General features: G+C 39.1%; 1 protein-coding gene across 2 annotated transcripts; it reads right to left on the minus strand.

The window, feature by feature from the left end:
- Positions 1-890: 890 nt before the first annotated feature.
- On the minus strand, positions 891-3,955 carry LOC102708113 (IQ domain-containing protein IQM1). Of its 2 annotated transcripts, XM_040520078.1 has the most exons (7): positions 3,877-3,955; positions 2,761-3,530; positions 2,565-2,653; positions 2,345-2,432; positions 2,121-2,258; positions 1,818-2,012; positions 891-1,727 (listed from the first exon to the last, which is right to left on the minus strand). In XM_040520078.1, exons 2-7 carry the CDS (start codon positions 3,445-3,447, stop codon positions 1,200-1,202), a joined length of 1,725 nt encoding a protein of 574 aa, XP_040376012.1. In that variant the 5' UTR covers positions 3,448-3,530; positions 3,877-3,955; the 3' UTR covers positions 891-1,199. The 2 variants fall into 2 exon arrangements, with proteins under 2 accessions (XP_040376012.1, XP_040376011.1); XM_040520077.1 differs by lacking the exon at positions 3,877-3,955 and having other exon boundaries at positions 2,761-3,774.
- Positions 3,956-13,748: the final 9,793 nt, after the last annotated feature.

The raw sequence follows: 13,748 nt of genomic DNA on the forward strand, positions 1-13,748 counted from the left end.
TCCTCAATAGTGGGCTTCAGACGTTTTGAAAATAATAAGTTCGACTGAGTAGCATCGCACACAGATCCCTGAAATTGGGGCACAGGATTAGAATTTCAGAAAGATCACGCAATCAGATCTGATCATCAAATGGAACTAAAACAAGTTACACTTGATTATCCTCATCATATTCAAGTATGGGCCTGTTTAATTTTCAATTTTTTTTTCGAAGAGGTGTTATGTTAGACGACCGGACGTCGAAACGAGTTTTCAGACACAAATGAAACAATAAATTTCATAGCTCGCCTGAAAACCGTGTGACGAATCTTTTAAGACTAATTAATCCATTATTAGCACATATGGGTTACTATAGCACTTATGGCTAATCATGGACTAATTAGGCTTAAAAGATTCATCTCACAATTTTCTTGCTAATTGTGCAATTAGTTTTATTTTCATCAATGTTTAATGTGGTATTTAGGTCTAAGATGTTTTTAGGACTAAACGTGCCCTATATATCTTCCTCTCCCTTTTGGAGAAGTCAAATACAGCTCAACGTCTTCTCATCGCATTGTTTCTATTCAAGTAGTAACGGGTCAACTACTGAAAAAGAAAGAGAGGAAAAGTTCAGAAACTTGCAAAATAAGCGTCTGTTTCTCCTGCGCGTCTAAGATTTTCAGCTGGCAGAATTGACATTGACCTGCATAATTTGTCTTCTCTTTAATAGGTTACTGGATTGTTTTTTTCCCTTTTGTTATGCAATTATGCATCCTCTCATAGTATGAGTTCTGAATCTCATACTAACTTCAGACTCATTGTGTATTTGTGTTAGCATTGGCAACCTGGTGATTAACTAGTCGTACAACACCATGGCAAGCATTTCTTGAACTTAAATGTTTACTTGACAGACAAATCTGAACAAAACAGTCCTTTATTCCAAAAAATTCCAGTGTTACATTCTGTACTTGAAAGTTTGTGAATCCAGGTTACACAGCTCGATGTTTACACCGTGCCCTGGATGCACACCTCAGTCCTCAGGTCAAAGAAGATGAACGAACATACTAAAGAATGGTATCACACTATGAACAAACAAGACATACGACAAAAATGTTATCTCTGATCTAAGCTACAACTAACCAAAAAATTTGCTGTTATAGCTTCAGTAACAGCAGGTATGATAATTATGAGACCGCCGCATGAACAAATGTCATGGCATCACTTCACTTCCCCAGTTTTGGGAGTGTGAGAGACACTGCCGGCGTCTGAAACCCCATGAATTGATCCCTTGGTGACCTCCTGATCTCCGGGCTCGGGATAGGGAGCTTGCAACCGGTAGGCGTCGGGAGACCCATGTAGTGAAGCCTAGGTGACAGCCTGATCTTGGGGCTCGGGCGAGGAGACGGTATCGGTAGCCTGTTTGTGGTTGGAGAGGGCACCACTCTTGGTGAAAGATTGACATGCTCAAGGGCCATGCTCTGGAGATCAGCCGGGTAGTCCCGGACACAGCCAATGCGAGCGCCATTGGCGGTTGCCCATTTGAAGGATGGGCGGTTCACCATCTTCGGCGCTGCCTCGGTGTCCTCGCTGTTTTCGACAACCACTTCCTTGACAATGTCTACCTCAGGCAGCTCAACTTGTGAGCTTTCCAGGATCTCATCATGTGTTGGTTCAGTAGGCTTATCAGCTTCCTCTGGTTGCTCATCTGTCTTCTTGAATGACGGGAATTCATCGTCATCGACTGAACATCTCTGAAAATTGCATTAGAAATGTTCATCAGATATCATCCCTGGAAACATGTTGGTTTGATAAAAACAAGAACTGTTTGGTGTTAAATTTACCTTGACATCGGCAAGATCAACACTGTTCTCCTCCAAGAAACTGATGAACTCTCTGAAGTTCTCCTCTGTCGGGAGGTAGTGGCCGCTATATGGCCATATTGCCTTAAGAACACCATCTTTGGCTACCAACCTTCCAGCAGCTGTTGTAGCCGCCCCAGCTAGGAAACTTGAGTGCTGAAATTTACCCTTCTTCTTCTGCACAAAGGCATAATAAATAGAGTTAGACAACAATTCATCATAACACCGAATGCGGTGCGCGGAACCAGTAAAATAAAAACCAAAACAGTACTAAATTCTATCTACCTGTCCAACATATAACGATCTTGTAGTGCTCAATACAAATATCCACTTGGAATCTTCAGTGGTGTTCACAAGAACTCCACTCTTCCTGTACAGAAGCTTCCCATCCTCCACAACAACTTCAAAAGCTTCCCTCTCGTTCTGCAATAGAAGTAACACCTATATTAGTAAGCCACTGCAAGTTTTTAGATGTTATGGGGAAGGAAAAGGATGCTGAGGGCACGTACTGGTCCGAGGTACATGATCAACTGCGAATAAAGCTTGCTTCTTGGGCACTTTGGGTGATGCATGTCTCTCCCTGCTCCTACATCCAACCTGAAAACAGCACAAAACAATACCAAAACTGTCAGGATCATCAAGACCAGCCTCTGGTTCCAACCAATGTGGAGCTTTTGTCAGATTAACTGTAACTGAACAGTTGCTTCAGATTCAGATACTACTACATACCAGTAGAAGAATGGCTCGGTGCTCGAACTCGCAGACCAGATGTCGTAGTAGAGATGCAAATTGTGGCCGTAGCGGTGGCGCGGGTCAATCTGAAGAAGCAGAAAAAAAATTTGAGCACATGAGTGATGAGCTGATGATTTCAAGAGCAGCAAACGAAACGAATTAAACAAAAGATGGATTTTTTCAAGAAGCTTACAGCTTCGAGCCAGTGCTGCAGCGCGAGCTTCTGGGCTTTCTCGTTCTTGGAGAGGCCCTTGCCGACCTTGGCGATCCTCTTCCCGGCCCTGGACCACCGGGACGCCGCCGTCTCCTGCTTGGCCTCGTCGAAGAAGGAGATGGATTTGATGTTGAGGTAGGCGGAGTCGTAGGCCTTCCACCAGAGCTCCTCGATGACAATGGCGCAGTCGGCGAGGTTCCTCCGGGTGCGGTGGCCCTTGAAGAGCTTCTGCACCTTGGTGGCGGCCTGGTCGAGCTCCGCCCGGGGCTTCGGGGAGAAGAACTCGATGAGGGCGGCCTGCGCCGGGGACAAGGCGGCGGCGGCGGCGTCGCCCTGCCTGGCCTTGGGGCTCTGCAGCAGGAGGACGCCCGGCCGCGCGCCGTTGATGCACCCGCTCGCCGTCTCCGTCGGCGGCACGGCGACCTGCTCCGGCCCGCGGGCGGCGGCGGCAGCCTCCTCCGCCGCGGCCTCCCAGTTCTTGAAGCTGAGCGACCTCTCGAGGACGCCGGCGCCCGCCATGGCCTTCTTGGAGGACGGCAGCCTCCTGCAGGCGACGACCCTGGTGGTGGGCGACCTCACCGGCGGCGAGCAGGCATCCCTGGGGCTCTGTGGCTTCGGTGAGGAGAGGAGGAAGTTTCTCTCTGTGTTGAGTGGCCGCAGAGTCATCGGTCTCCCGGCTTGTCCGTGAAGAAGACGACGACGACGATCACGACGACTAGTTCCCGGCACAGCACCACCACCAAACTGCTCTGCAAAATCCATGGACCAAGATAAATCAAATCTCTCCAAGAAACTAATCCATTTACTCCGCGATAGCAACCAGTCGAGCTTGGAAAAGAACAGAGTTAAACATCAAAATCACGCGCACGAAAACCCCTAAAAAACCGATCTTTATTCATGGGCCGTAGAGTCAAGCCGTCAACCGAGAGGAAGAAAAAAAATGGTTGGCCTTACAACAAACCCATGAGCTTTTCCACCATCCGTCCTCTCATCAGGTTTCCACAACAAAAACAGAAGAGATAGTCGAGAGAGAACACCACGATTTTGAGCCAAGAAAATATTCATAGCAGGAGGACGAGCTGGTCCAGTCCATACCGGCAGAGCACACGGCGGCGACGAAGGAGGAGGAGACGCAGCAGTGAAGCTATGCTATGGTTGGTCGAGGATGAGGCCGTGCAGCTGGTGACTGGGAGGCAGAGGGGGGTAGGGCTCGGTCATATATAGGAGCAGGAGACGATGGATCAGTGGTTGGTTGCATGTTACTACTACACGGCTGGCTGACTGACTGCCGCCTGAGCGTGGGAGCAGGGGGAGGGGAGCACAAGTCCAAGTTGCGGAGGAGGGGGCAAGCAAGTGGGGAGGTGGAGACCGACTTCTTCTGACCGGTCGTCGCTCGCGCGCGCCGGAGCTTGACGAAGGAGGGATGCTTCCTCCCGCGTACGTCGTCGCCGCGGCCTCGGTTTTGGTTCCGTCTGTCTGGAGTCCCTCCCATGACGGCTACCGCTGCTGCTGACTGAAGCGGTGGGGGGTTGTCGCTAGCGCTGTTTGTACAGTGACAGTGGTCGATAGATGAGGTTGAATTCACCGGTTGGGTAGTGTGTTTAGTTAAAAAGTTTTTCCCAAAACAACGGATCGAATTTTTAACATATAAATAAAACATTAAATATCGATGAAACAAAAATTAATTACATAGCTATAGGAAAAATCGTGAGACGAATCTTTTGAGTCTAATTAGACCATGATTAGTCATAAGTGCTATAAACATGTGCTAATGACAAATTAATTAGGCTTAAAAGATGTGTCTCGTAGTTTCTTGGCTGAACGTGTAATTTGTTTTTCATTTGTCCGAAAACCACTCAAACATTTGATGTGATATTTGTTTCACAAACTTTTACAATCTAAACACCCTTTAGTGACTATTAATGCGGAGGCGGTATTTGGAGGACCCAAAAACTGCAGCAATGTTTTGTTGTTGGAAAAATAATTGAATTTCAGTTTAGTCCTCCTGGTTTAACCATTATTACACGATCAGATAGTCTACACGACGGACTCCCGTTTAGGACGGCATCAACTAAATGTGCGCCCTCTCCACGCGCCTGCTCGTCGGCGTCGTCTCCTCTACGTTAATCGTCGGGGCCGTTCCAATGCGCTGCCTTGCGCATTAGCGCCCCCTCCTCCATGTTGTCCCGTGTGTCGGCACCGATCTTTGCCCGCCCTCCGTGCTGCCCTCGCCACATAAAACCAATTATCTCTGGTTTATAATGTATCCCGTTCAAACGGGATTTAGTCCTGTAGTCGTTGCGTTACATATTTATCTTTGATTGAGCATAAGCTTTTACATGGTTTGTAAGTATTAAATATGTTCACGGATCTTAGTGATATCATGGATTTCTTCTGCCCATTTCTTCGGATGTTACAATTAATTAATAGTATCACAGTTACCGTCATCTGGTTAACGTTAAGTTGAGTTTCTCATATTACCATGTAATGTAATCGTGTGATATTATCATCGTCGTCTTTTCATTTTTTTACGTATATAAACCAAAATTTAAATTTTTAAAGTTAAATTTGGAGTTAATTTTGGGGTTTCTTCATTTAAGTTTATTTTTAGTTTTTGTTTTGTACCATAAAAACACGTATATAATTTTTTATTTACAAATTATTGTTCATTTGTAAATATGTTGTTTGGTTCTTTAAAAAAAAAAGCACAAACGTTAAAGGGCAACAAATCCTCACCAACATACTGTCTGCGATATTATGTCTTTATTGTCTATCCTGGGCACCACATTACCGCAGATTGATTATTTTATAATACCCTCTATTCTATATTGAAATATGTGTTTAGATATTTTGCATTCGTATAATTTAAGCAGTACTATAGAGTCTTTGTGAACGAGGGAGGTACCTCCCAGCAAGCGAAGGTGAGCACAATTGAAACCCACACGGTACCGTGGGTCCATAGTGCAACGTTTTTATAACACCACAGATGTGCGATATAGTACTTCCCCAGTCTTAATATACATTAGAAACTTGTGCTTTAATTTAGGGATCAAGTTGATGCAAGAAATAATGTAATTGGCTGGATTCGAGAAGTAGATAGAAAAAATAAATAGAAAAACATTACGATTTCTCAAGGGATGAATATAGGTGGAGAAGTTGTTATAATTTACGTTAAAATTGAACCTCGGATGTGCTCATAGGGGTTTGCGCGCGTGTGTTCTTCGGGAAGAGTGTGCGTGTGTTGTGAGCGTTGTACTGTGTTCTCATAAAAAAAATTGAACCTCAGAAGTAGCTACTACCTCCGTCACATATTAAGTTCCTTTTTCAGTTTTTCGATATAATATTTTGACTCTTCGTCTTATTTGAATTTTTTTATCAATATTTTATTGTTACTACATGGTATAACATGAATAGTACTATATACATGACTAATTTTAAGTTTTTTATATTTTTTAAATAAGATAAATGATCAAACTTTAAAGTATAGAAATTGAAATACAAAGTCGCTATGGGACAGATGTAGTATATTTTAGACGGTGGGAGTAAGATATTTTTAAGGAGAGGGTCAGTTATGTAACAAACGTATTTAAGTAGGGTCCTAAGTGAAAATTTTGCCCCTTTCTTTAAAAATATATCCGTACTAAAGGACAGGGAGGCAGGTACAGTCGACGGGGAATGAAGAAATCAACGGTAGATAACAAGTCAGACCAAAAACCCTGCTTGCTTTGCCTTTAATAACGCGGTGGAATTTTCTACTAACTCCACTAGTTACCGTTGTTTTCTACCGCTAATGTGCAATTTTTTGCTCAGCTGTGTTGCCGCTGACTCCGTTCTTCCACCGGTCGCAGCTGGCTTCTGGTAAACGAGTTGATGCTAGGAGGAAGAACTCAAATACTGTTTGCATGTGCCTTTACAAGTTCAATGGTAAGTCATGGTTTTTCCTATCTGGATTTAAATCTGCTTTACCAAAATTTATATCCCTCTGAAAATATATGGAAACTACGACTGGTGCAAATATGTTGTGAATATAACAGTAATTTAAGTATATAAGGACGATTTGATGAGTGTGTACGAGCTATGAGCGTATATGTTTATACAATGTTTGGTATTCTATTAGCTCGAAAATATAAATATTTCTATATTAGTTAGTAAATATTAAGGTTAGATAAAGATATTATTTTTGTCACTTTGGTGATTAGTTTTTAAATTTTGATTATAAACTATGACTGATGCAAATATATTGTGAATATAATAATTAAAGTATATAAGGATGACTCGATGAGTGTATACATGTTATGAGCGTATATATTTATACTACCTTTCGTATTTAAAAATATTTCGTATGTAAAAAGATGGTATTCTATTCGCTTAAAAATATAAATATTTTTATATTGTTTAGTAGATAATAGGGTCAGGTTAAGAAATATCATTTTAGTCACTTAAGTGATAATTTTTTAAATTTTGAATTGTTTAGATTTTTTTTCTAATTGGTCAACGAATCAATGATGTGATGAGAATCGTGAAAATTAGTTGATGAATACTTGTATTGTGATATTTAAATAACAGAAATAATTTAGGGTCACTACATGGCTTATCTAGAAAAGAAAAATAATTTATGAATAAAACTTATATATGTATTTGTCTTTAGCGATTTAAAAGCGAATACTAGAAAATAAAATACGATAAAAAAACTCCTAAAATTAATATAAATTTAAGACTAAAACTTCAAGCGTTTGTTTAAAAGCTTGAAAAATACAAAACCAACAGTATTTTTTCAAACAGGAGAGAGCACCATGCATTACTGTGTACCGCTGTTTTTTGTGGCGTGTCGCGTGAGTAAAATCCTCCCGATTTGACACTGACGTGAACACTTGTGAACAGTCGAGAGTGAAAGGGGGCTCTTCGTGGTACACCGTACACAGACACACGCAAGTGGTTGTCGTAGGCTGCTCGTGCCGGGCTGGTTTTTCACCGCTCAAAACAGCGGAGACGGATACCATTTCAAGTGGTAGTAAAAAATCGCAGTAAAAAACTCAACGATCGATGGGGACGCCCGGATAGAGAGATGGGAGAGTGCGTCCGGATGCCGTGCGTCGACCTTCCCGTGGTCAGAGCTCCCTATCGGCTAAAACCGCCGTCGCCTCTACCTCTACGTCGCCTTTTCAACACTGCAAAAATTTGGATGTGGGATTTTCTGGAGAATTGGTCTGGGTTCTGTTATATTTTGGTCAATTTTGTGTTTTCCAAATAAGCATGTCCGTCTTTTCGCTTATACTTATCTTTATAAACTAAACTTTTAACTTTTAACTTTAAATTTAGAGAGTTGTTTTTAGGATTTTTTTTATCAAACTTTTTTTTTCATCTTTGACATCACTGAGAACGCGCATATAAAATGTTTTATTCATAAAGCATTTTTCTTTGGCAAATATATCATTTGGTTTTTTCCAAATAACCACCCCAATGTCATCTTACAATATATTAGTTTAAATTTTTAACCTTAAATTAGAAGTTGATTTTAAGGTTTTTTCATCGTTATTTATTTTTCAACATTGGTTTTTATATCATTATGAACACGTATATAAAAGTTTTATTTATATATTATTTTTTATTTGTAAATATGTTATTTGTCTTTTTTTTTTCTTTAAATAGCTAAAATATGACCCCCGCTGTGTATCGATGTTCTAAATGCAAATGGGAGAAAAATGAGCGAGTAGCTGCAATATTTGCAATCAACCTGGCTGCAAACAGATAAGCGAGAGAAGATCAATGACATCGTCAACTCAACCATTTGCAGTTGCAGCAGCCACATTCGATTACGATGTAAGCATTCATGGTGGCGATAGAAATTTGGCAGCCGCCTCTTAATTAACGTGTACTTGAATTTGACTTTCTTATTATACATACATACACGCATACAACATCCAATGGTGAGAGAGATATGATTTGTACGGTCCAAATGATCGAAAGCTACAAGGAACAGCAAACGGGATTGCACAAAATACAGTGTACGATCCAATACGGAGTACGTGTTTAATTATGCAAGATGTGACGACTAGGCTAGCTATTTGGTTTGACCCTGCATGCTTTGTCTCTGAATGTCTGACTCTCCCTCTCTTTCTTTTTTTTAAAATTTTTTTCAGCATTGACTTTGGCCAAACATAGCTTTCTAATAATAGTTGGTATATCAAGCTAATTAAAGCTTGTTAAGGCTTTGGTGGTTAATTTAGCTGCATGAAACATAGGTTTTTCTAGTATGCATTTTTTGCATGACAAAAAGTTCATTAATTGATTGTTTCTTGAAAAATTAGATGGTGTTCGAGATAGCTTGAGATCGAACGATTATATGGTTTTTGCGATGGCTATCTGAGGGTACAAATCACTGACTCAACTACTGTAAAATAAAAAATATTTTTGAAATGCCAGATGAAAAATTCATATAAAATTTTATTATGAAATACCATGTTTAGTAGCTTGAAAAGCATACTCATAAAAATTAAAAATTCATAATTGGATTCGAACGTGGCCTAGAATCATCACAAGAAAAGTCATATATATCCAGATTAGAGTTTTTTTTAAGTGTGCATCTCTATGTATCAATAATCATTGCTTTATTATAAGACTATGTTTATGCTGCAAGTGCTAATACTTACATAACGACGGACCGTCAACATACCTGAAAATGTTCTTGTTTTATGATCATTTGCTATCAGCTATATAAATATATATAGAAAAACGCATGGCAACTTGCTCTCTCTCTCTCTCTCTCTCTCTCCTCTCTCTCTCTCTCAATCTTTTTAGCATTGACTTTGGCCAAACATAGCTTTCTAATAATACTTTGATATATCAAGCTAAATCTTGATAAGGCTTTGGTAGTTAATTTAGCTGCATGAAACATAGGTTTCTAGCATGCATGTTTACATGACAAAAAGTTCATTAATTGATTGTTTCTTGAAGAATTAGGTGGTGTTTGAGACAGCTCCGATTATATGTTTTTTTATGGCTAATTGAGAGTATAAACAACTGACTCAACTACTTCAAAATAAAAATGTTTTAGAAATGTTAGATGAAAAATTCATATATAAATAATTTTAATATAAAATACAATGTTTAACTTGGAAAGCGTACCTATAAAAATTAAAAATTCATAATTAGATTCGAACGTGGCCTTAGAATATCGCAAGAAAAGTCATATCCTGATTAGAGTTTTTTTCTAGCGTGCATCATCTATATATCTAATCATTGCTTTATTATAAGACTAAACTTATGCTGCAAGTGCTAATAATTACAGAGCGAATGGACCGTCAATGTACCTGAAAATGTTCTTGTTTTATGATCATTTGCTATCAGCTATATAAATATATATAGAAAAACGCATGGCAACTTGCCATGCATGATCGACGACGACTACTTGCGAGCAACTTGCCATTACCATGAAACTGATTGTTAGCCTACTGATCCTACTTGTTAATTAATTAATTAATTAATTAATTGCTCTGGCAGTGACCCTACGACATATATATATGTCGGCCCGTGCTTGTCAGTTGAGCCTGACCAAAATTACAGTCACCACTAGTTAATTTTCGATCAATTTCCAGCGGCAAAAAGCATTAGCAAAAGCCGTGCAAACTGGAGCAAAAACTGAACAGAATAACGGACTTGACCGTCAGATTTGATCTAATTTGCTCCATTTTCTGCCCACCTTTCTCGATCTTCATCGTCTTGCCCTTTTTTCTCCCACTAAACACATACATATCGTACGCGTATAGCAGGTGTTAAACTTTTTGGAAAGAAAGAGAAGCACTCCTGAGCCAAACTAAACTAACTTTTTCAAAAGATTTTCCTGAGAGGAAAATGAAAATTAACTTTTTGAAACCTTCCTGGTCGATTTCCTGACCCAAATCCAAAACTGAGTTTGTTGTTTGTGCACAGGTCGAATCAATTAATCGTCAATCAGGTTTCCAGTCAACGTGGAAAAATGGAAATTCGTTGGAAATCTGGGGTGCCTGGGCTTGGATGGCATGGCATTCAATTCGATCGATCGTTCGTCAAGTCAAAATCACGCACGAATTGCAGCTGGCAGCCACCCGTTCTCCATGCTAATGCAATGCAGTGCCTGAGATGAAAAGGAGTTCTGGTAGTTTACTGTCATGCTACTGTTTATTCCACTATCTTTTACGTGATCTGCATGACAAGGCATGCAAAAGCTAGTGCCACTGAGGCAGGTTTCCTTGAAGGATGCATTTTGTGCTCTCACCAATAAAAAGCATTCGCTTTGTTTCTAAATACCACTCCCTGTTTTATGTTATCAGGCTTTTTTAATACGGCTAAATTCATCTAGATTTATTAACATCCATATAAATATAAATATAGAAAAATTATAAAGTTTTATATTAGGAGAAGGATGTAGCAGTAGTACTTGTTATCTGATACTTTATCCTATTCATAATATATGTTGTTTTATGTAATGCTGGTGTTAAACTTTTACAAATTTAATTATAAATAAATTAAAATTTTACTTTATAAACTTTATAAACTGTATCTTTATATAAAACAATAAGTATTTTGAAACTGATATTAATTGCCGTTTATATATTAGCACGGCATACACTTATATAAACCCTTATAAATATACTACTGTATTTGTTGGAATACATTACATGCAACCATATAATTTTCGTTAATCAAAATTCTAAAACTGTAACATTATCGGTTAGTATTATCGAGTACTTAAAGAAATAATGGAGAGAGTGGAGTGTTTTTTCCGTGGAGGGTGATTTTTTTGGATTTTTTATATATAGAAAAAAACCAAATATCAATTTGCAAAAAAATAATTTGTGAATAAAACTTTATATACATATTCTTAGTGATCTAAAAACCAAGGCTAGAGAATAAACTTCGGTGAAAAACTCCTAAAATCAACTCTGTTAAAAATTTAAATTTTAGCTCATAAGCATAAACAGAAATGAAAAGTTGAGAGTATACTGTTTGTCAAAGAAGCAGGACCAGAATTTAAGCAAGCGAAAGTAGTACCTTTATGCTCCGAAGAGGAAGATGCAGGATGGGTTCGTCTGTTAGGGCGGTCTTTTTGGAATTTAAGCAAATGCATGCCTGGTGGCTTCTGGACGATCTTGCCCGCCGTCTTGAGCGAGTTCGATCGACCCAATGGCTCTTATTTTCTACTTCCTGTCAAAATTTGGGCTTCTTGGATGATTTAGGAACCAATTAATGCCGTTCTTCTGGGATTTGCTCCAGGAATGAATTTTAGGAAATGTGCATAAAAGTTGGACGGCTCTGTATCAACTTATATTAATGTGCCTGATTTCTCAAGGCACTAACTAAAGGTCCCTTGAAATTCTACCCGAGTCTATTTTTTTCACCCCGGCCCTGTTTGAGAGGATTTATTGTCCCTAGCAAACCAACGCTAACAATAGGTAGCATCATAAATCACAAGGACCTGCAAGAAGCAGACACACGTCTTCTTTAATTACCATGCGGATCATGAGGCCTCGTTTAGTTTCTAAAAATATCACATCGAATCTTTAGATACTTAAATAAAGCATTAAATATATATGAACATTAAAACTAATTATACAGTTATAGGAAAAATCGTGAGACGAATCTTTTAAGCCTAATTAAAACATGATTAGCCATAAGTGCTACAGTAACCAGTATGTGCTAATGACGGATTAATTAGACTCAAAAGATTCGTCTCGCGATTTCTAGGCGGAATCTGAAATTTATTCTATAATTAGACTACGTTTAATACTTCAAATATGTGTTTAAAAGTTTGATGTGATGTTTTTTTAAAATAATTTTTGCAAATTAAACCAGCCCTAAAGGTGGTTGTACGGTTTGGTCCACGTGAGCTGTGTTTTTAGATGAAAGATAAATTATTATTTGATTTTTTAATATATATTTAATAATATAAATGATAGAATTCACTAGTAAGTTAAAAATCTACTTTAGTAAGGTGAGATGATGGATATCTATATATAAGCATTTTAAAAACATATTATTTTAGCAGTTCGGGTAGCGTGCACCTTAAAAAAAAATGATACGGTGATAAGCTGTTAAAAGAGTGCAGCCTAAGTAGGATGCTATTGAAATTTTTGAGAAAAATATTTCATCAGGAAAAAAAAGTAGAAAACTACCCACCACCTAGACATCATGTGTATACATGGCTTCTTCTTACCCTCCAAAACATACAGGTTTTCTCGATTCACGTTGTTTTCCTTTTCAATTGATTATGAAACCATTGTCTCAAAAATTGTCTCATGCATCAATCAGAACTAGCTTGCGGTGGATGTGGCGCTGGCAATGATGAACTTACAACAAAGACTACATGGGTGGGTTCAAGCTTGCATTGGGGATATCGCTATGATGGGTGCGTCGCCTTTTTCCCCAACCACCCCATTCATCTTATTTGAAATTTTTTTCGATTAAAATGTTTATTATTACTAGATGATAAAATATAAATAGTATTTTATACAGGACTAATATTTTTAAGTTTTTATATTTTTTAAATAAAACGAATGGTCAAACGACGAAAAATAAGATTATTATGGAACGGAGGTAGTATTACTTACATTACTAGGCGACGCGACAATAATTTTCAGCTGCTGTTTAATTTGTCTGCTAGCCGAAAGGGGGCGCACGCACTTGACTAGAACACAACCAGCTAGCCGTGTCGTGTGCGACATCTCTCGTGTCAAAGAGGAAATTAAGGGTTGGACTCAACAAGCTAGGCCTCACTGACACGTAGGACGCGTAATACTGTCTTCAGGCGTGCATCCACATGCGCCGTTGGACACGGAAGGAAAATGCGCGCGTGCCGACCTGCTTCCGTTGAACAAACTGATTCGCCATCTGCGCCGCGTGTCATGTTAAATTATTCTACTTAATTAGTTAATAGCTATAGTTATAATTAAATTGTGGTATAGCATACAATTGGGAGGATGAGATCGAGA

The sequence above is a fragment of the Oryza brachyantha genome, chromosome 1 (genome assembly GCF_000231095.2).
Source record: "Oryza brachyantha chromosome 1, ObraRS2, whole genome shotgun sequence".
NCBI classification, from domain to species: domain Eukaryota; kingdom Viridiplantae; phylum Streptophyta; class Magnoliopsida; order Poales; family Poaceae; genus Oryza; species Oryza brachyantha.